Source organism: Pelophylax lessonae, assembly GCF_965119305.1.
Source record: "Pelophylax lessonae genome assembly, chromosome: 6".
Taxonomy (NCBI): Eukaryota; Metazoa; Chordata; class Amphibia; order Anura; family Ranidae; genus Pelophylax; species Pelophylax lessonae.
This window is the reverse complement of record NC_138773.1, coordinates 306,647,145-306,670,991: the sequence shown is the minus strand read 5'-3', so window position 1 is coordinate 306,670,991 and position 23,847 is coordinate 306,647,145. Positions and strand designations below refer to the sequence as shown.

General features: G+C 42.8%; 1 protein-coding gene across 1 annotated transcript in view; it reads left to right on the top strand.

Moving 5' to 3' along the window:
- The window catches only part of PLCD4 (phospholipase C delta 4), a 148,495-nt gene that overhangs the window by 64,101 nt on the left and 60,547 nt on the right, over positions 1 to 23,847 (top strand). The window contains exon 4 of the mRNA XM_082260122.1: positions 13,041 to 13,199. Within this exon, the coding sequence (XP_082116248.1) occupies positions 13,041 to 13,199 (159 nt within the window). The remainder of the gene's footprint in view (positions 1 to 13,040; positions 13,200 to 23,847) is intronic.

Genomic DNA, 23,847 nt, shown 5'->3' with positions numbered 1-23,847 from the left:
TAGTGCCCCATCATTGGTATCAGTGGGAGGAATAGTGCCCTTTCATTGGTATCAGTGGGAGGAATAGTGCCCCATCATTGGTGTCAGTGGGAGGAATAGTGCTCTATCATTGGTATCAGTGGGAGGAATAGTGCCCCATCATTGGTGTCAGTGGGAGGAATAGTGCCCCATCATTGGTATCAGTGGGAGGAATAGTGCTCTTTCATTCATATCAGTGGAAGGAATAGTGCCCCATTGATGGTGTCAGTCAGGAACTATGCCCCACTGTTGCTGACGGTGGGTTGAGTAATGCCCGAAGGGCCAGCTAAAAGCAAGCAAAGGGCCGCATCCGGCCCCCAGGCTGTAGTTTGGAGACCAACGGTCTAGGGGTTTTCTTTTTAGGGTTTTTATTGCAACTGGAACTTGGATAGGGATGGTAAGCATGGGATACCCAGAACTGCAAAACTGTACGACTTGAGGACTGCTTGACTTCCGGCTGCTATGCACAAACTTCTGACTTTTATTCACAACCTCTGACTGTATTGCACAACTCCTGGCTGTACTGGTAAAAAAAAAAAAAATGTCCCACTGGATCTCTAAGCTGACTGTGAGCTGTACCTGTTACAGAATCTCAAAGCACCACACTGTCACACTCTGCAGCACTGGGGTTTTGTACTCACTCCAGGACTACTACCACAAACTTCCTCCCAACACTCTACAGTAAGCCTCCTCTTGATCCAGCTCACTCAGGTTCTTCGTTAGGGCCTCTAGCTAAGCCTGGCTGGGACCTCGATGTCTTCAGTCTGGCTCCTCTAGCTTTTATGCCCGCCCGGGGCACAGCCCCTACACAGGGGTCCCCTCCTGAAGAACTGGACTCAGGAACACTGCACTTTTCTACCAGGTCTCAGACTAGTTATGGGCTCTCCCTCCAGCTTTTGGGCACCCCTCCCCAGGGATTGGTTGGAGGCCCATAAATATTCAGGCTGCCTGTTATGCCCTCCCACTATACTTCCAAAACATTCTAGGAGACAGGGGGAGTTGCAGAACTTCAGCTTGTAAAAAAAACTGAGCAGCCTTAAGCAATTCAGCCTCATACACACGATAAGAATATCGGAAGATCGATTGTCCGGGTTTTTTTTGCATGCTAGTCTCATATAGAAAACCAAGAAGTTACTAAAGTTACAAAAATTCTCATACAACAAAAATAAAACTTTGAAAGTGATGTATTTGTGTTGTATTGAATTATAATGTGTTTTTCCATTTCCGAACATACGTGGTCTTGGTCTTCCAATCTTTTTTAGACTAATACTATACTGATTAAACGAAAATCGCTCTCTCTTCTATCACGAGAGAAAATTTTTTCATGTTTGTCCCTTTGAATAATTTCGTGATTGGCTCTCGAAAGCTGTGTACTAACAATCAGATTATCCTACGATCACTTGGAATGTGGTATTTTTTGTATAATTTTCTCATCGTGTGTACTAGGCTTACAGATTAACTAATGGCAAGACTTTTTGTTTTAGTCACTCCACAGAAAATAAAACAAAAAGAAAGAGCAGCGCCATCTAAGTGCAGCAATAGGGTATGTTTATTCCAAACGGATGAATAAAACTAAGAGATGTCAGCGCATGTATCTGGATATAAAGGATTTCATCCGCTCTGGGGAAGGACGGGCTGCGGTACAATGTTTAATTTATTCATAGATGATCTAGAGGAGGGGATATCTAGTACAATCTCAGTATTTGCGGATGATACTAAACTAAGCATGCCAATATCTTCTATGCAGGATGTGGAAACCTTACAAGTGGACCTGAACAAAATAATGGGGTGGGCAACTACATGGCAGATGAGGTTTAATGTTGAAAAATGTAAAGTAATGCACTTGGGGGCCAGAAACCAGAAAGCAAGCTACTCACTAGGGGGGGAACCTCTGGGGGAGTCTAGGATGGAAAAGGACCTGGGGGTACTGGTAGACAACAGGCTTGGCAGTGGCATGCAGTGCCAAGCCGCTGCAAGCAAAGCCAACAGAATACTGGGATGTATAAAAAAGGGGATTCACTCCAGAAATAAAGAGATTATTCTCCCTCTCTACAAGACTCTGGTCCGGCCACATCTGGAGTATGCTGTCCAGTTCTGGGCACCGGTCCTCAGGAAGGATGTGCTGGAACTGGAGAAAGTCCAGAGAAGGGCAACAAAAATGATTAGGGGAATGGAGGACATCAGCTATGTGGAAAGACTACAAGCACTGAACCTATTCTCTCTGGAGAAGAGACGATTGAGGGGGGATATGATATCAATGTACAAATACTGTACTGGTGACCCTAGCATAAGGAACAAACTATTCAGAGAAAGGGAATACAATAAGACACGTGGCCACTCACTAAACCTAGAGAAAGGCGGTTTAACCTTAAAATACGTAGGGGGTTCTTCACTGTAAGAGCAGTAAGGATGTGGAATTCTCTTCCGCAAGTAGTCGTATCAGCAGGGAGCATCGATAGCTTCAAAAAACTATTAGATGGGCACCTTAAAGACCACAACATAGAGGGGTATACAATGTACAACATACAGGGGTATACAATGTACAACATACAGGGGTATACAATGTACAACATACAGGGGTATACAACGTACAATATACAGGGGTATACAATGTACAACATACAGGGGTATACAACGTACAATATACAGGGGTATACAACGTACAATATACAGGGGTATACAATGTACAACATAAAGGGGTATACAATGTACGGTTAACAGCAAACACACACACATCATAGGTTGAACTGGATGAACTGATGTCTTTTTTCAACCTCACAAACTATGTAACTATGTAATGTGGAGTGACTTTCATCACGGTTGCACCGGTGGCTCCCATGGCTTCCTGGGACACGGGTACACTCTGGAGAAGCCGGCCGACGTCACATCCGAATGTCAGGTGGAGCGGGGCGGTGCGCACGTTCGGAGCATGCGTGCTCCTTCATCAGGCCTAAAGCGTTGGGAGCCACCAGCGCAACCGTGACGAGAGGCACTCCACATTGTACCGCAGCCTGTCCTCCCCCAGAGTGGATAAACACTTTATATCCAGATACAAGCGCTGACATCTCTGTTATCCTGTGAGATTTATTCATCTGTTTGGAATAAACATTACCTATTGCTGCACTTAGATAGCGCTGCTCTTTCTTTTTGTTTTGTTTCTGCACAATTTTCACTTATCCTAGAGTTTTGCTTTAAAGAAGATTGTACAGTCAGACAGTAACAGGCACGGTCAGTATAAATAATAGATGTGTCTGGGGTTCACCAAAATCCAATCTTGTTAAAAACCACATTTTGAGATTCGTTTTTATAGAGCGCCCCCTCCCCTCCCCTCCCCCAATGTGTGGTCTGACTATTGAAATGTCTACCAGGGCGATGGTAAAGAATATAAATGAGTTTTAAAGTGGATTAAATGGACTTTCTTATTAGAAATGGTATCTCTCAGCTATAATTAGGAGGATGTATTAGTGGAGCGATGGATTTAGAGAATTAATCTGTCTAACACTGATGGGGTCAACAAGCCCTTTGTCCCCACGAGGAGGAGAAATTGCCTCACTGCAGTTTTGTTTTCCTTTTTGAATAAAAGTTTTAGAAAAGTTTTAGTGTTAGAATAGTTGGAAGGTCTTCTTTTTTTGCAGGGTGGTCATTATCTTGCACACAGACAAAGAGAACCCATCAATAAAGTCTATACCCACTGTATCTAATGTCTGTGGCTCATACACTATATTACCAAAAGTATTGGGACGCCTGCCTTTACATGCACATGAACTTTAATGGCATCCCAGTCTTAGTCTGTAGGGTTCAATATTGAGTTGGCCCACCCTTTGCAGCTATAACAGCTTCAACTCTTCTGGGAAGGCTGTCCACAAGGTTTAGGAGTGTGTCTATGGGAATGTTTGACCATTCTTCCAGAAGCGCATTTCTGAAGTCACGCACTGATGTAGGACAAGAAGGCCTGCCTCGCACACTCCACTCTAATTCATCCCAAAGGTGTTCTATCTGTTGAGGTCAGGACTCTGTGCAGGCCAGTCAAATTCCTCCTCCCCAAACTCGCTCAGCCATGTCTTTATGGACCTTGCTTCCCTTCTCTCCTGCTGGCAGCTGCAGTGGGGCACAGGAGGATCGAGTTCAGGATGTAGAGCGGGGGTGGGGAGGGGCAATAAATATGTCCAATTTACCAGCCGCTTCCTTTCCTGAATGAACACAGTGAGCAATCAGCACAGATCGCTCCTGTGTCCATTCATCACTAAAGCATAGTAAATTGTGCTTATTATGCTTCTGTTTGTGAATGAACAGGAAGCTGGTGTGCACAGAGCACTTTCTATTCATTAACTGTCCAATGCACCTGAGCTGCAGAGAAAGGGACTGATGAATCTCGTTTCATCAGTCCCTTTCATTACCCCCTTATATTTGAGACATGAGGGGTCTTAGGGTCTTAGGTTTAGACCCCTGATATTTCACCAAAGGGCCCCAATGGGGCAGTAAAAAAAAATATATATATATATATATATATGTATATATACAGTGGGTACGGAAAGTATTCAGACCCCCTTATATTTTTCACTCTTTGTTATATTGCAGCCATTTGCTAAAATCATTTAAGTTCATTCTTCTTCCTCATGAATGTACACATAGCACCCCATACTGACAGAAAAACACAGAATTGTTGACATTGTTGCAGATTTATTAAAAAAGAAAAACTGAAATATCACATGGTCCTAAGTATTCAGACCCTTTGCCGTGACACTCATATATTTAACTCAGGTGCTTTCCATTTCTTCTGATCATCCTTGAGATGGTTCTACATCTTCATTTGAGTCCAGCTGTGTTTGATTATACTGATTGGACTTGATTAGGAAAGCCACACACCTGTCTATATAAGACCTTCCAGATCACAATGCATGTCAGAGCAAATGAGAATCATGAGGTCAAAGGAACTGCCTGAAGAGCTCAGAGACAGAATTGTGGCAAGGCACAGATCTGGCCAAGGTTACAAAAAGATTTCTGCTGCACTTAAGGTTCCTAAGAGCACAGTGGCCTCCATAATCCTCAAATGGAAGACGTTTGGGACAACCAGAACCCTTCCTAGAGCTGGCCGTCCGGCCAAACTGAGCTATCGGGGGAGAAGAGCCTTGGTGAGAGAGGTAAAGAAGAACCCAAAGATCACTGTGGCTGAGCTCCAGAGATGCAGTCAGGAGATGGGAGAAAGTTGTAGAAAGTCAACCATCACTGCAGCCCTCCACCAGTCGGGGCTTTATGGCAGAGTGGCCCGATGGAAGCCTCTCCTCAGTGTAAGACACATGAAAGCCCGCATGGAGTTTTCTAAAAAACACCTGAAGGACTCCAAGATGGTGAGAAATAAGATTCTCTGGTCTGATGAGACCAAAATAGAACTTTTTGGCCTTAATTCTAAGCGGTATGTGTGGAGAAAACCAGGCACTGCTCATCACCTGTCCAATACAGTCCCAAGAGTGAAGCATGGTGGTGGCAGCATCATGCTGTGGGGGTGTTTTTCAGCTGCAGGGACAGGACGACTGGTTGCAATCGAGGGAAAGATGAATGCGGCCAAAAACAGGGATATCCTGGACAAAAACCTTCTCCAGAGTTCTCTGGACCTCAGACTGGGCCGAAGGTTTACCTTCCAACAAGACAATGACCCTAAGCACACAGCTAAAATAACGAAGGAGTGGCTTCACAACAACTCTGTGACTGTTCTTGAATGGCCCAGCCAGAGCCCTGACTTAAACCCAATTGAGCATCTCTGGAGAGACCTAAAAATGGCTGTCCACCAACGTTTACCATCCAACCTGACAGAACTGGAGAGGATCTGCAAGGAGGAATGGCAGAGGATCCCCAAATCCAGGTGTGAAAGACTTGTTGCATCTTTCCCAAAAAGACTCCTGGCTGTATTAGATCAAAAGGGGGCTTCTACTAAATACTGAGCAAAGGGTCTGAATACTTAGGACCATGTGATATTTCAGTTTTTCTTTTTTAATAAATCTGCAACAATGTCAACAATTCTGTGTTTTTCTGTCAGTATGGGGTGCTATGTGTACATTCATGAGGAAGAAGAATCAACTTAAATGATTTTAGCAAATGGCTGACTATAACAAAGAGTGAAAAATTTAAGGGGGTCTGAATACTTTCCGTACCCACTGTATATATATATATATTTATAAAATAAATAAATACAATTCAAAAAAATATATAAAATGCTAAATAATAATTTGAAAAAAAAAGACTCCTTCAAATGTGCTTTTCTCTCTGAAGAGCAGTTAGCAATTGGTTTGCTCTTCAGAGAGCATTTGACAGACAGTGATGAGGCATATTGCCTCCTCATCACCTGCTTTGCTTGTGGTTGTGGGGTGCTTTTAGAGCAGCTCTATTCACCTGAATGGGTCTTGGTCGATGGGGGTATCATTTCTGCGATGGCCATAAAGTACAGCATTTCAGTCATGGCATTCTAGCGAAAATATAATTTGACATTTTCGGAGGAGGGGTGCCCTGTCAGGTAGGCTGTGTGGGGCCCCGTGATTTCTAATAGTAGCACTGAATGAGTTGCGGGTTTCAGTGAATCTCTCAGACTGTGCTGCTGTGCGCTGATTTGAACAAAGCGTTACTATACGACTCTTCAAATAAAGTTGAATAAAGTAAGCAGTGCCGTACACTGAAACGGCGCATTGAGCTGAAGTAAGGTGACATGCGTTGACATTGTACTGCAGAAAACTGCATATGGTTCAATGCACCAAATCTTACCAGCTTTGCGGTGTGAACGGGGCACATGGAAAACAATTATTTTCAGTGCAAAAAAATTGCAGATCACTGCACTTGTGAACAAGCCTTAAGGGTTAAATGTACCTTTTTGCATTGGGTACCATTAAAAAGCACTAAGGCTAGGATCACACTGCTGCAGTATGATTTTGATTCGACTTTCAGTGCGATTGGATGCAACTTGGATGCAACTTTGATAGGGTTTGTATATTCTATGGGGTCAAAATGCACTGGAATCACACCAAAGTACAGAAACCTTTTCCAAAATCAAAAGGGAAGGTAGATAAAATAAGAGACTGGCTGCTGCGCACCTCAAAAGTATAGCTCAAAAGAGATATACAAAGATGTATGGGAGAAGGTGAGGTAGATGGCGCTGCCTATAATGAGTAATTTATCTTAGAATAATAATATGGGAATATAGTAAATGCAATCATAGGTAATAACGGAAAAGGTACTAAAATTATGATAATATTGTACAATTCAAGGTATACAATTGAGCAACAATAAATATAACCGCAAAAAAAGGTGCAAAATGCAATGGAATAAATATAAGGTGCAAAATGAAAACCAAATTAGTATATTGGTGATTAAGTCCCAGCTGCACCCCTGGAAACGGACCACCCCAAGACCGATCCAGTATTTGGTCAACAGCACCCATAGCGCTGAATGGACTTTACCCATCACCCCAGTCACCACTAATTATATGATTTTACACCTGGTCCATATAGCACCAGTCACTTTATGCATTATCAAAATAGTTTACATTGAAGATCACTTGGCACTTTATTTATTGGATTTTGGCACTTGCTATTATATTATTTTTTACAATTATATTTATTATAATTTTCAGTCACTATTTACTCTTTAGGATCCTTATTTGCTTGAGTCACTTGTTTATTGGCACCTGTTCGCCAATATACTATCTTGGTGTTCACCTTGCACCTTATATCTTGTAAGAAAAGAAACGGCAGTACATCCAGGAATTCCAATTGCCTTTAATTTCCAAAGTGCTGACAAAGTGATGACACCAAAGACACCAACATAGGGTCACGTAGATGCGTTTCACACATACATCTTGTGCTTAAAGAGGAAGTAAACCCTCCTCTACAACGTGTACCTATAAGTAGGCCTATATTAAGGCTTACCTATAGGTACTGTAAATATCTCCTAAACATGTACCGTTTAGGAGATATTTACTTTGCATGCAGCCAGTGACATCACTGGCGCATGCGCTCTGAAGGAACGGCCGCTCGTGCCGTTCCTTCAGAGGCCCATGCTGTTACCGACGGCTCCCACGCGCATGCGCGGGAATGATGTCATCGCTGCTCCAGCCAATCAGATGGCCGGATGCCGCAAACGCGGTAGAAGGGCGACAGAACATGTCGCCCATGGACAGGTAAGCAGTCGGCACTGCGGGGGCTTCGTTCTTAGGTAAGTATTTCATAATGAGCTAGTATGCGATGCATACTAGCTCGTTACGTGTTTTTCTTTCAGGTGTTCGTTTTAAAAAAAAAAAAAATTTGGAGGTTTGCAACCTCTTTTCTCATTACATTTGGTAATGATTACAATTCCTGGATGTGCGCCCGTTTCTTTTCTTACAAGTTTTCCATGGAGGCGGGCCAGGGCTAGCACTCTGGGATATTCCACCTCCAAGCTACCAACACACACCTGGAGCAGCGTTTTCTCCCTTCAGTATATTGCACCTTATATCTATTCCTTTGCACCTTGCACCTTTATGGTCATTTTTATGTACCATCTATATATTTATTACACATTATTTACTCTTTAGGTCTGCCATCTGCGTTAATCACTTTGTTTGTTGGCATTTAATCACCAATATACTAATTTGGTTTTCATTTTGCACCTTATATTTATTCCTTTGCATTTTGCACCTTTTTTGCGGTTATATTTATTGTTGCTCAATTGTATACCTTGAATTGTACAATATTATCATAATTTTAGTACCTTTTCCGTTATTACCTATGATTGCATTTACTATATTCCCATATTATTATTCTAAGATAAATTACTCATTATAGGCAGCGCCATCTACCTCAACTTTTCCAAAGTCGCTCCATGCTAAGGTCGCGTTGATGTGAACAGACACCACTGAAAACAATGTGATTTCCTTTGTCGTGCAATTCTGTGCGACCCAAGTCACATCTGAAATCGCTCTAGTGTGAACTTTATCCCACTCACTCATCGATCATTCATATCAATAAAACAAGAGAAAATATAAAAGGTAACAGGGTGCACTGCTCATATCAGAGGATACAAAAATACATATTTTTTTTATTTTATAAAGTAGAAATATGGTTAAAACAAATCTTCACTACAGTTTCCTAAGGCTGCGTTCATATCTAGGCGTTGCTATTTTTACAGACGTTTTTTGGACATTTTTTCTGACGTTTTTTTTTTCTGGCGTTTTGGTAGCATTTTTGCAGCGTTTTTGTGCAGGGGTTTTGAGTTGACAAGTGACCAATGAAAAACAGTAAAACACCTGTAATCTGCCAGAAAAGAGGCTCATGTACTTTTTTGAGCAACGGGCATTTTGCTTAAGGCCAAGAACGCTTAGATGCAAACAGGGGCCATGAATGGAATGGTAAGTTTCAATACGTAACTGGGAAATGATGATTGGCTAGATTTTACAATAATATATACAACAACATTTTGTGTATAACATATACAACAGTCGGATTCTGTGTTGCTATGGCTATTTTAGTGATTTTTATAGCATAAATATATGGAAAAATAAATTTTAGTTACCGTGTATTGTTTTTAGAAGCTGGGCTTCCTCTATTCATATGCTAATTAACTCATTTGACTGGTTCATTGAGCTCAAGTGATGTTGGCAGAAGGTAGGGGGAGAGAAGAAAGGACTTGAACACAGCCATGTGCTGAACACAAAGGAAGCTGTAGTCTTAAAGGGACTTTGGGGAAGCAAGGAGGAGTTTTGTAAGGGTTCCTGGATAGAAAGAAGATGACTCCATATTACCATAAGACCAAAGAAAGTCTGTGCAAGGAGGTAACTTTACCTGGGAATAACACTGAATCTACGACCAAGGGTTGCCCCGTGATTATCAGCTATTGGGGGGGGAGTTATCTCTGTTGTTAATAACATTGCAAAGAGCTCTCTTGTGCCCTCTGTGAGTCTCAATCTACTGGGGTTGGTGAAGGAGCTGGTCCCCGCTTTTGCTGAAAGGACCATGCTCAGTCTTCTTCTTTTCTATGCTTGTAAGGCTGTTACTATGTCTTGAAAGAAAGCTACTCCCCCTTCGCTTACACTTTGGAAACATTTGGTCTATGTTAATCTACCCCTGTACAAAGATACCTATGCTAATAGGGGTTGTCCAAGGAAATATATTAAAGTGTGGTCAAAAATGGCTGGCTGACCCCTCTACAGCCTCCATGCTTCCTAATATTTTTGGTTAGTCTCGTGTTCTTACTGTTTATTACTCATAATTGAGGCGCAGTATTTTATCTGGGGACATCCTCCTACCGTGCGCTTTGTCAGCCTGCATTGATATTTTACATAGTTAGTCAGGTTGAAAAAAGACATAAGTCCATCTGGTTCAACCAAAAGAAAAAAAAAAAAACAGTATTGAAAACCCAACCATACAATCCCATATACACAATCCTATACCAGAGTTGATCCATAGGAAGGCAAACAACCCCAGCAAAGCATGATCCAATTTGCTACAGCAGGGGAAAAAAAATCCCTTCCTGATCCCCCGAGAGGCAATCGGATATTCCCTGGATAAACTTTACTTAAAAAAAAATTTTAGTACCCACTTACTGTATATTAAGTACACCCAGGAAAGAATCCAGACCTTTTTTAAAGCAATCTAGTGAGCGGGCCAGAACCACCTCTGGAGGGAGTCTATTCCACATTTTCACAGCTCTTATGGTGAAGAAACCTTTCCGTATTTGGAGATGAAATCTGTTTTCCTCTAGACGTAAAGAGTGCCCCTTGTCCTCTGTGTTAAAGCGGAGTTCCGGGCGCAGAATCGTTTTTTTTTTTTAAATACTTCCCAAACAGTGATCCACCTCCCTTCATACATCAGCTAATCCGGTTTTATACAGTTTAATAACAGTTAGGCAATCATAAAATCTTACTTTATATTTTGTTTGCAGAGCGCCGCCATCTTTGTCCAGGTCAGCTGAGGCCGCAGTAGGGAAATGTCTGCCCTGCTTCTTGGTTCTAAGAGGGAGGAGGCTGGTGAATGTAGCGCGAATTCTCGCGCATGCTCAGTACTATGCGATTGGCATTGTACGTGTTTCCATAGGGACGGCAGCATGGAGGAAGTTGCCTCCCCTATAAAGCCTATTAACACCTATTTAAATATGGCGCCGTCCGCGCTGGGCTCTGCCTATCATCGCGTCATTTCCTGTTTGTTAATAACGCAATGGGAGGAGCGGCCGGCCGCCTACGTCACTGCCCATTGCATCCTGGGAGTGATGCGTAAGAGCTCCCAGGATGCATTGCGGGACAGGAAGTGACGGCGCGGGCCGAGGCCGAGGAGGGAGGAAGTAGAAGGAAAGGTGAGTATATTTTCTACAGAAACAAGGTAAGTAAAAAAAAAAAAATGCGGGAATATCCAATTATGTTACAGGTGACAATAAGGAAGCGGATGCCACAAAATCGAATGTAACGATTTTTTGGCCGGAACACTGCTTTAACCTTAAAGTGAACAACTCAACACCAAGTTCACTATATGGACCCCCTATGTATTTTTACATGGTGATCATATCCCCCCTTAATCTCCTCTTCTCAAGAGAGAATAAATTCAGTTCCTCTAATCTTTCCTCATAGCCGAGCTCCTCCATGCCTCTTATCCGTTTGGTTGCCCTTCTCTGCACTTTCTCCAATTCCTCAATATCTTTTTTTAGAACTGGTGCCCAAAACTGAACTGTATATTCCAGATGAGGTCTTACTAATGATTTGTACAGGGGTAAAATGATATCTCTCTCTCTGGAGTCCATACCTCTTTTAATATAAGAAAGGACTTTGCTTGCTTTGGAAACCTCAGCTTGGCATTGCATGCTATTATTAAGCTTATGATCTACCAGAACACCCAGATCCTTCTCCACTATGGATTCCCCCAGTTCTACTCCACCTAGTATGTATGATTCATGCATATTCTTAGCCCCAAAGTGCATAACTTTACATTTATCAATATTAAACCTCATTTGCCACATAGCCGTCCAATGAAAGTGCATTGAGATCAGCTTGTAAGTTTGAGACATCCTGTAAGGAAGTTATTCCACTGCAAAGCTTGGTGTCATCTGCAAAAGACTGAAATGGTACTTTTAATCCCAGACCTAATATCATTTATAAAGATATTAAAAAGTAAGGGTCCCAACACTGAACCTTGGGGTACATCACTGATAACCTTAGACCATTCAGAGTAAGAATCATTAACCACTACTCTCTGAATTCTATTACTTTTCTCACGCACAAGCCATGCCTTTGTTATCTTGTTTACTGGCAACCATTTGCCCAGGCACCATGAGTTATGTTCCCTTCTTCTTACAGCCCCTGCTTGGGTGGATTGTTGTAATTTTCCATTTTTTTGCATTTTGTTGTTTTGTGTATTGTACAATTAATATATAATATGCCTATAAAAGATATTAAAAAAAATGTACAACCCAAGTTAAGTAACTGTTTATTGTATCCTTATCATATACATTGTCCATGCTCATTTTCTAGGAAGGATAGATAGCTTGTGCATGTGTATAGTGTATGCATATTTTGTAATACTCTGTATCTCATGTATTGTTTTCCTAAAATTATGAGTAGTTTGTACAAAATGATTGTTTGGTAAATTACATTATTATACTGCACAGGTTTTGTTTATTTGCTTTTCTGCAAAGTAACCTTAAAAAAAGACACAAAGCAAAACAATCAAAAATGCTGTACATACAAACTACTTACAATTTTCGGAAAACAAATCATGACATACAGAGTACAGTAAGGATGATCTAAGAAGGTGAGCAGACAGAAAGTTGTTTCTGTGAGATACCCTGCACCTCCCCATAGGTTACCTTTAAGGGTTTAATAAACTGAATTTACTGGACAGGACACGGTCATCTCACCCAAAATGCAGTACGCAGGATTTTTTGCACACCAATAGATTGGTGAGAATTAGTCCTTTAAAAAAAAAGTATTATCTTTTGTCCATGCATTTTGAAAATGCATGTCAATGCATCAGATTTGAACGAGACCTAATTCTGTGAAATGTTGGTTTCTGCAGGTCTGCAGCTGGATGAAAAACTGCAGCTCATGCAGGCCGGGTCCATGATGAGGAAAGTCAAGTCACGCAGCTGGAAAAAACAGAGGTACTTCAAGCTGCAAGAGGACTGCATGACCATCTGGTACAAATCCAAGAAGACTGGCAACACCAAATCCACATGTGAGTTATCTGAGATGAATACATGCAGCAAAAAGCAATATTATTGTGTTTGTGTCTTTGTAACCAAAGCTTGAGAGCCAAATTCATGAATGATGCCGTCCTCAAAAAAAAGGACATTGCTAGAGGTGCTAGTAGATAAGTCCATGCAACTGGAGCAACAGGTCTGCTTACAGTAGTTGTAAAGGCTCAAAGTTTTTTACCTTCATTCATTGTATGCATGAAGGTAAAAAACCTTCTGTGTTCAGCGCAGAGGCTGACTGGCAACTTTCGGCCAAGGGGGCGGGTACAAACCAGAGGCCCATGGTGCAGCGACTCGGCTCTCCTCCCATTCTTCCTCTACCATGCCTCCTCCTGGCCCCCCTTCTAGGCTGAAGCTCCACTCCAGGTACTCTCTACTCATTGACCGAACTCAGGGCTGGCCGGGGGAGGAGAGTCTCCAGTGGGAAATGGAACCGGCCTCTGCTCAGACACAGTTTACACCTTCCGTGCACTCAGTAGGTCAGCGGTGGGGAATTTTTACTTCTCTTCACCAGGAATCCTTTAGGCATGTCTGTGGCAGAAGCGGTGCAGCCTTTTTATGGGGGGATCAGAGCGGCCCGGGGGGCAATTGCCCCCCTGCCCCCTGGCCCAGTCCTCCCCTGGTTCAGCGGCACCCCCAGCCCTCCTTAAAACTTTCCTAAACCCCAATCCCAATCCAGTGATGTGCTTGAGAGCCTTGGTTCTCCCAGGTCTCTCCCTCCTTATTGGCTGAGACAGCAGTGGTAGCCATTGGCTCCCGCTACTGTCAATCACAGTCAGTGAGCCAATAAGGAGAGTAGGGGGCAGGGCTGAGCCATGCTTCCTGTGTGAATTAAATATTTCCCATGCACACATTCCTGAAAATGGCTGTTTACTAATGCTGGGTGCTGCCGTATGTCTACTATGTGACCACGAAAATAAAGTTTTGGACCCTTTTGAGAGATCCTTGGTGTGCTGATGACATTTCCTCACGCCTTGTGTGAATGGACACACGAAGCAGCGGCTCTGAAGCGAGCCTGCTCGGGTGCAACCAGAGGAAGCTGCTTGCTGTGGGGGCACTAGGTGGGAGGGACCAAGAAAAGCCGTAGGGGACCTGAGAGGAGGAGGATCGGGGGTGCTCTGTGCAAAGCACAAACAAATGGTTACTGCCCAAACCTGTAACTGGTCTCTGCAGCAAGGAGCATTGGAAGGGCAACGCACATAACAAGACACAAAAGGATTCCAAGCTCTCCTTACCGACCAGTCTGCGACCAACCCAATTGACCTGTCCAACAGTATGTGTTAAAAACAGGGGTTTAGTTGCACACATTTGCAAATACATGCATAGACCACAGAGCCCCGACAAGGCACCCCATTATCTGTGGTCCTATGTGCTCTGTGCAAAACCAAGGCTCAACCCCAACTTTATGTGACAATGATGAGTGCTCTAACAGCCAATCACCAAGCACCAGTGGTTGTCACATGGGAGGAATGAAAATGAGTCGGGGGCTCAATACTGGATCAGAACTGGGTATTTCTGCTGCCTTCCAATGGCTGAAGAGAGTACTAGAAGAGGCTGGCAGTTAAATAAACATGTTTCTTGCCCTGCATGGACACAGCACAGGTTCACTTTAATCTCACTCTCTTTTTTTTCTATAATACCATTACTGCACAGAATATAGCCACCCACATAAGTCTGCATCCTTGAGGAGTTTATTTTGCATGTCTCTACCAAAGTCATACTGACTGTGACGGTGTTCACCGTCACTAGAATTTAAGGACAGATGGGTGATGGTTTGGATGCTTCATATCTGTCAGTAAGGTCTCCATGTAGAAATATGAAGATTTTATTCCCTGTACAGTATGAGGTCTCTGACCAGGAAGTACAACTCCTAATATGGTCATTCCAGGAAGTTCAATGTGGAGACTGACTGTCTAACAATGCTGCTTTTGTCTGAGGTGGCTTTCCATTCACCTATTGCCGGGTGTGCTAATGAACTCACCTGTTGTCTGCTAAGGGATGTATTGACACTCAGAGTAATGTGTATTGGGGGCTTCTGTCTCATTACACATAACAGTCCTTCTGGTCAAGCTATCGGACCAATCCCTGCTGTCTCATTTTCAAGTCCTCATTTGCATGGCTAAGGAGGACCTGAAGGATAACGGCATGTACTTTGCAATTGACCAATGGGAAAGCGGTTGTTGGGGGCAGGATGTTCCAAATTCTGTATAAAAGTGTATTGTGTACTTCCAATAAACGTCTTCCTGTTTGAACTTACATACAGCCTGCCTGGTGTTTGTTCTAATGGATTCCAAACGGCACATAGCTGTAGTTCGGATCCCGGAGCCTTGGTTGACCGAACCATCAAACGTTGCGATCTGCAAGCTGACTCACTAGAAACAGAGGAGTGTCGGGAGAGCGGAAGCGAGCGAGCAAGGGTCTCGTCACACTGACACATCCACATACATACAGGCCATTTTTCCCAGCACTAAGATCTCACCAATAGAGTCTCTAAGGGAGAGATAGTAATCCAAAGTAAATGAGTAGTGTATGACATAGGTACTGTAATTATTATATAGAACAGGTGGCTTGCTTTATGCTCCAGCCATGCTCTTGACTCCCAAGGGTTGATGGGTCTATCATAGGTGTTTATAAAATGTCTGGGAGTCAGTACACAACTGATGGTCAATAGGCTGATTGGGGTTAAAATTATACTAAATCAAATATATATATATATATATATATATATATATATATATATATATATATGTGTGTGTACAGCGCCAGTACTGTATCTTGGCCTAGGCCAGCAAGGCCCAGGCCTAGGGCGGCACATTGCAGGGGGGGCAGCAAAAAAGCTGCACCCCACAGGAAAAAAAAAACAGCCTCCTCCTGGCTCCTGCACGAAAAGGGTCCCAGCCAGCTTGCGCTAAACTTTTAGTATAGTGCCAGTCTTATGGAGCGAGTTGGGCCGGAGGGCAGAGTCGAGGAGGCAAATCCGTCTGACACCCCTATAAAGCGGTCACACTGCTACCTGCCGGTATGATAAAACCGGCCGGTGAGGACATTCGGACAGACCGCAGGCCGCCGACCACACTTAATACAACTGCCCAGACGGCCGCCAGTGCTAATAAGTGTGGCATTGCAGCCTAATTCTCCGCCTACACTTCTCTGACCCCAGGTATGGCAGGCATCATGTCAATAATGTAATTTTATTTCTTTAAACATCCTTGTCCTTGAGCGAGCATATCAAATTGCATCATATACAATCAAGACTTTTAATTGTATATGATGGCAATAACATTTTGGACCTGCTTACCTCATATGTGCTATCACAATATGTCACTGGGTTAGTAAGATTACTCCAATCTTATAAGATATTTGGACTTGTGTTTGCTGCCACTGATTATTTCACCTATTTCTATAATGACTATGGACTTCCTATTTATTATACAAATAAGTGAAATAATCCAATGATTACAATCAATGGCAGCAAACACAAGTCTAAATATCTTGAAAAAAAGGAGTAATTTTACTAACCCAGTGACATAAGGCTGCACTGATAGACTCTGATATGCTGCACTGATGGGCGCTAATATGCTGCTCTGATGGCCACTGATGAGGTGGCAATGGTGGGTACTGATAAACTGCACTGATGGGCACTAATGAGGATGTACTGATTAGGCAGCACTGATATGCTGCACTGATGGGCACTAATGAGGCTGAACTTATGGGAACTGATGAGGCTGCCCTGATGGGCACTGATGGTCTGTGGTTTAAAGATGACAGCGCGGGTCATAAAAAGGAAGGGGTGTGGCCTTTACAGGAAGGGGTGGGTCATATTTAAATTAGGGGGTGCACAAGTTTAGTCAGGCCTAGGGTAGCACAAACCTAAATACACCACTGTACAGCGCTTATGCTTCAATATATATACACTGTACATTATTTCCTCTAAAAAAAAGTTCTAATTATATGTAATCTTTAATTCATATGTGGACTATAACTCTATACCACATCCATATTTCAAATTCATGTATAAGTGCAAAAATCAAAAGCAATTTGTAAATAAAGTGCATAAAACATGATGCAACAAGTGCAATTCATAAATAAAGTGCATATAATACAATGTCCCATTAAAGTGCTCAGTGCTTTTAATTTTCCATGTATTATTTGGGTCACAATGGTGAAAGGCGTCAGGGCGGAGCTACATGATGTCATCCTGCATACGACCAGAGCTTGCACCAGACTGAGGGGTGGAGCAGACACCAGAGAAAAGAATAAGCGGTATACAGTGGTCACACTAGTGGTGACCTGATACAGCAGCTGGTGAGAGTAAGGGGTGGCATGGGTAAGAGTAATATAGAAAGTGATACTAAAGAATCAATTTTTTTTTCATAAAATAAAAAAAGAGGTTATACTTACACGGATATTGCACAGTGCAGCCCCACCTACTCCTCTGGGTTTCCCCGATGGTGCTTTCTGCTTCTCCTCTTCTCTGAGTGCCCACATAGCAAGCCCTGCTATAGGGGCAGTCATGCGGGCATTCTCCTGAGCCAGGCTGTGTGCGTCCTTAGACACACACAGCACGGTTCAGCCCCACTCCCCCACTCACTTCTCACAGGATTTGACTGACAGCAGCAGGAGCCAATAGCCCCACTGTTCTCAGTGAAGCTTGTGAGAGGGAGAGAGGAGAGAAGACCTGCATCTGGGCACATCACTGGATCAAACCAGGACTTAGGTAAGTGTTTGGGGGGGCAGAAATGGTAGGGTGTTTTTTTTACCTTAATAGAGAGAATGCATTAAGGTAAAAAAACACAGAGACTTTGCAACCACTTTAGTTAATCTTTTTAGGTCTCTGTAGAGCTCAAAGCCAGGCCCTAGTCCTACAAGTAAGGTGGATTGCAGTGAGACAGTTCTATCCCAGGTTGGATGGTCAGCTCCCATAAGAGCGGCCCTAAGTTGTCTCTATTAGCTGTGTGTTGGTACTGGACTTCTTTACTAATGTATCCTGTATGGTGTGTCTGTGACCTTCCTCCCTCCGCTTACTGGGAAGGACATAGGTACATGTTCACTACTCATATTGAGCATACTTCCCCATCTCAAACACTATTGGAAAACCAAAGGGTACACCCTCCTCAAACGTTGTTGAAGAACCAGTGAGTAAACCCACTTTAAACTTTTTGAAAAACCAGTGAGTACACCTATCTCAAACTTTGTCAAAGAATCAGTGACTACACCCAAGTCGACATTTTTGAAGAATCAGTGAGTACACCCACTTCACAACTGTGTTGAAGAACCAGTGACTACCCCCACCTCAAACTTTGTTAAAAAACAGTAAGTACACCCACCTCAAACTTTTTGAAAAACTAGTGAGTACACCCACTTCGAACTTTGTTGAAGAACCAGTAAGTTCACCCACCTCAAACTTTGTTGAAGAACCAGTAAGTTCACCCACCTCAAACTTTGTTGAAGAACCAGTAAGATCACCCACCTCAAACTTTGTTGAAGAATCAGTGAGTACACCCACTTCACAACTGTATTGAAGAACCAGTGACTACCCCCACCTCAAACTTTGTTAAAAAAAAACAGTAAGTACACCCATGTCAAAATTTGTTGAAGAACCAGTGAGTACACCCAACTCAAACTTTTTGAAAAACTAGTTAGTACACCCACTTTGAACTTTGTTGAAGAACCAGTAAGTTCACCCACCTCAAACTTTGTTGAAGAACCAGTGAGTACATCCACCTCAAACTTTGTTGAAGAACCAGTGAGTACACCCACCTCAAACTTTGTTGAAGAACCAGTGAGTACACCCACCTCAAACTTTGTTGAAGAACCAGCGAGTACACCCACCTCAAACTTTGTTGAAGAACCAGTAAGTTCACTCACCTCAAACTTTGTTGAAGAACCAGCGAGTACATCCACCTCAAACTTTGTTGAAGAACCAGTGAGTACATCCACCTCAAACTTTGTTGAAGAACCAGTGAGTACATCCACCTCAAACTTTGTTGAAGAACCAGTGAGTACACCCACCTCAAACTTTGTTGAAGAACCAGTGAGTACATCCACCTCAAACTTTGTTGAAGAACCAGTGAGTACATCCACCTCAAACTTTGTTGAAGAACCAGTGAGTACACCCACCTCAAACTTTGTTGAAGAACCAGTGAGTACATCCACCTCAAACTTTGTTGAAGAACCAGTGAGTACATCCACCTCAAACTTTGTTGAAGAACCAGTGAGTACACCCACCTCAAACTTTGTTGAAGAACCAGTGAATACACCCACCTCAAACTTTGTTGAAGAACCAGTGAGTACATCCACCTCAAACTTTGTTGAAGAACCAGTGAGTACACCCACCTCAAACTTTGTTGAAGAACCATTGAGTACACCCACCTCAAACTTTGTTGAAGAACCAGTGAGTACACCCACCTCAAACTTTGTTGAGGAACCAGTGAGTACACCCACCTCAAACTTTGTTGAAGAACAAGTAAGTTCACCCACCTCAAACGTTGTTGAAGAACCAGTGAGTACATCCACCTCAAACTTTGTTGAAGAACCAGTAAGTTCACCCACCTCAAACTTTGTTGAAGAACCAGTGAGTACATCCACCTGAAATGTCGTTGAAGAACCAGTGAGTACATCCACCTCAAACTTTGTTGAAGAACCAGTAAGTTCACCCACCTCAAACTTTGTTGAAGAACCAGTGAGTACACCCACCTCAAACTTTGTTGAAGAACCAGTGAGTACACCCACGTCAAACGCTGTTGAAGAACTAGTACTCCAACCTCATACTCTTTTGAAGGGCCAGTTAGGGCACCCACCTCAAACTCTATTTAAGAACCATTGAGGACACCTACTTCAAGCTCTGTTTAGAAACCAGTGAATACACCCATGGTGATAGGTGTGGTGAAAAAAGAACTGATTGATGACTATTTACTAAAATTCAGCATTTCAACCTAATGGGAGCTGCTGATTGCAGGAAGAAATGTTGACAGTATTTACAAGAATATTGCTTTCTATTATTATCAATATTATTATTTTTCAAGCACATTTATTTAAAGTAATGTTTATTAAACAATTTTAATGTAATTAATGTTTGGAAGGGGGCACTGAACAATTTGAAACCTCATAATGGGGTCGATAATAAGTAAACCCCTCTCTGGAAATATAACAATTTGTACTGCTCATAGCTAAACAACTCTAACCATGGGATATTACAGCTCATCAAAGGCTTGTTAGGGTTATTGCTTCTGATCACCAATCACAGTCCAGCTCGCAGATTCGGACTGGCATTTTTCAGGGCATGTTCAATTCTGATTGTAGGCTGTGGGGCAATACAGACAGTTATTAGCACTGACACTTTCGTTACAAGTGGTCCGATAAGACTACAAGCAGCTCTGATCTTACTGGTCCCTTGACTTTACTAATGATCCTTGACTTGGATGAAGTTCATTGCTGATCATTAGTCTGGAAATCCTGAGAGATGAGCTGTTTTCTGGCAGCTTGACAGCACTCCTATTACACGCCGTCCCCAATGCATGAAATATTGACTTCTAAGGATGAGTGTGCAAAACGTTGCATTTCCAGTAATAGAAGGGGGTGGGCGTGGGGGTGGGGGTGTGTGTACTGCAGTAAAAAAAAAAAAAAAACTTAAGATGAATTCCAGGCAAACAGTAAGAAATTTAAATACAAAGACATGCCGGTAGGTTAATTGGACCCTGCATAAAAAAAATTGGCCCTACTGTGTATATATGTGAGTTAAGGACCTTAGATTGTACACTCCTTGAGGGCAGGGACTGATGTGAATGTGTAATGTATATGTAAAGCGCTGCGTAAGTTGACAGCGCTATATAAGAACCTGAAATAAATAAATAATAAATAATATAAGGGAGCTGTATAATCTGCCAAATGATTTATATTTCTGTCCATCCGGTCCTGAGATTTACACAGTAGCTGCACAGATAGTTTAGAGATCTGCATTTTCTCTTTTGCAGTAAACCAATAAAGCTAGGTATCTCTATGGCTCCTTGTAGCACACCTCTAGTCCGTTCCTCCGGCAGGTTCATCTAGGACTTTTCTAGAACATTCCTGATATGGAAGGGGTCCAAGACCTAAAACTTATGGTTGATGGCTCCCTTTCCACAGTATTATACTGTCAGGGGAACTTTTAATCTCGAGAGACCTAGGAGTCAAGGTACTTCCAGACACTGTACAAGGGGACCAACACTTCACCTAGCCAGTGGGACCCTACAGCCCAAGTGGTTGGCCTGCTTAAGTCCATCACAACATTCTCCTTGTAAAGTCCAACCACCCTTTCCCCACAGAGCCTGTCCTCTAACTTAAACATTGTCTATGCCAGCCTTTCTCAACCTTTTTACCATCAAGAAACTCTTAAAATTATTTTCTGTTCTAAAGGAACCCACTGCTAATAAGTGCTATATCCAAAGCTTACGGAATGTTAGTTGGTTACTGGGAAGAATGCTCCTTATACTTGTGGTTGTTGGGAAGAATCCCTCATTACAGATAGCTATAAATATCATTGATGTCACTGGTTACATATCTGAGAGGCAAACATTGCCCATTGCTCAAGAAACCCCTAGAAACCTTTGGAGGAACCCAAGGGCTTCATGGGGTCCTGGTTGAGGTTGACTGGTCTATACTATCCTCTCCTATAAAGAATAGGAGGCCAATCCAGTATACTTGTCTTGCGGATGAGGTACATCTTTAGCAGTATGGGATAACATCCTAGTGGTACTGACCACAAACGTTTCCTTGTAGTAAAACAGAAATTCCATTCTACAAAGGAAGCCCTCGCTTGCACCAGGTAGAAAGTAATAGCACCTGGTATTTACTCACAGTCTCTGGTTCATACTGTATATTGGCATGCATTGATTATCTCTGTTTCTCCTCTTTCCCATTGAAGGGTTGTCCAATGCTTCCACTAAAGGAGAATAAAGGGGAAGCATTACAGCACTCCAGGAACTCGTTATCCTACCAGGTCTTACTCCACCAGCTATAGACTACTTTGCACATCCGTATCTTCTCCTACTATCTCGTTATATATGGCCCAGAGAGCAAGGCCCCCTATTGAGCCATAGGCAGGATTACTCTAAAAAGGGGACTTACACCTTGCTACACCCTGCCTATGATTGTACAGTTATAAGCCTCAAAAAAATAGCCTCCTGCACTTGACCGTGGTGCTTTAGGACTTGGTGGAGTGGACTCTCTACTTATCCTGGCTTAAAGGTATAGCACAGATATGTCTTGCTGCCCCCTCAAGACTGTGGGTATCCCTTTATGTAACCCTATAAACCACAAAGAGAGGACACACTGTCCTAGCACATTACCACTATACGATTTTACTGAATTAAAAAAGCAAGTAATATAATCACAAATGCATGACAATGACAAGCATATCATAAAAACTGCCTCCAGATCTACACCGCTCAACTGATGACATGAGAGGACCTTCTGGGTCCAATATGGCTTACACATTTCAAGGGGAAAAGCCCTCTTCTTCAAAGTGAAAAGATTGGACATTGAAGGAGCCGCAAGGGTTAACATGCCTATGATTGGACAGTGAAAGAGCAGCAACAGCTCCCACCTTTGCTCACACTACTCTCTCCTCCAATCAGCATTTTCCTAGTAAGCACGTGTGCATGCAGCACACCCGATTGGCTTCTAGTGCCGCCCCTGCCACTCCCAATGTGGTTTCTTCCTACTTAACAACGGCCTTATAGCAGTTTTACTGTTACATACGTGATCCTGCACTTCTGGATATCAGGCGCGAGTAGCGGGAGCTGATCAGCAGGTACAGCGGACTTGATCCCTGATGACGTCATACGTTTGATGACAAAACGCGTCGGTCCCGTGCTACGCCCCACGTCACTTCCGGCTTCTGGAACGCAGCCGGAACGCAAACCGGCATCCGCACCGTTCCACGATCCAGCTGTACTTTTGCATTTGATATGTAAGTGACTACTATATTAATTAAATTTCCACCTATACATACTACACCATGAGTTTTCCTACTTCTTTCATGGCTCACTGAGACCACCACATCCTCAAACGGGACACATAGTGGAATCCTATCCAGCCCCTTCCTAGATAGTGGAGCAGATCCCCGGATACATCCCAGCGGGAAGTCACGGGTGTTATTGAAACAGCCCTGGGAACACCGGGAACCATATCAAAGAGACCATTTACCCACGCTAGACCCCAAAGGGTCGTCTGGTAAGTGGGCTGAACACTCGGTGATGGATTCCCCTCCCTGGTCTTGCATGTGGACATTCATCTCCACTGAGCACCAAGCACTTTAGAAACCATCACTATTTGCTGCACTTTTTTTGCACCAGCACCTTTAAAATTACAAGGACTGTATATATAATTTGTTGTCATAAGCACAGTCACCTCAAGTTGAGCACTTTAGGGGTAACCCACTGGTTCACCAGATTGTGTTTTTAGGTATGCTTAACAAGGGATTTGTCATATTTATTTAATATTAATATTTTCACTTAGAGTGTTTGTATTGATTGACGTATTCAAAAAGTTCAATTAATATACATTTGAGCGCTGTCTCCCTATCACTACATTCCACACAACCCACTGTTGTTTTTGACTAGCAGCTCATTTCTTTATTTTTTATTTTTT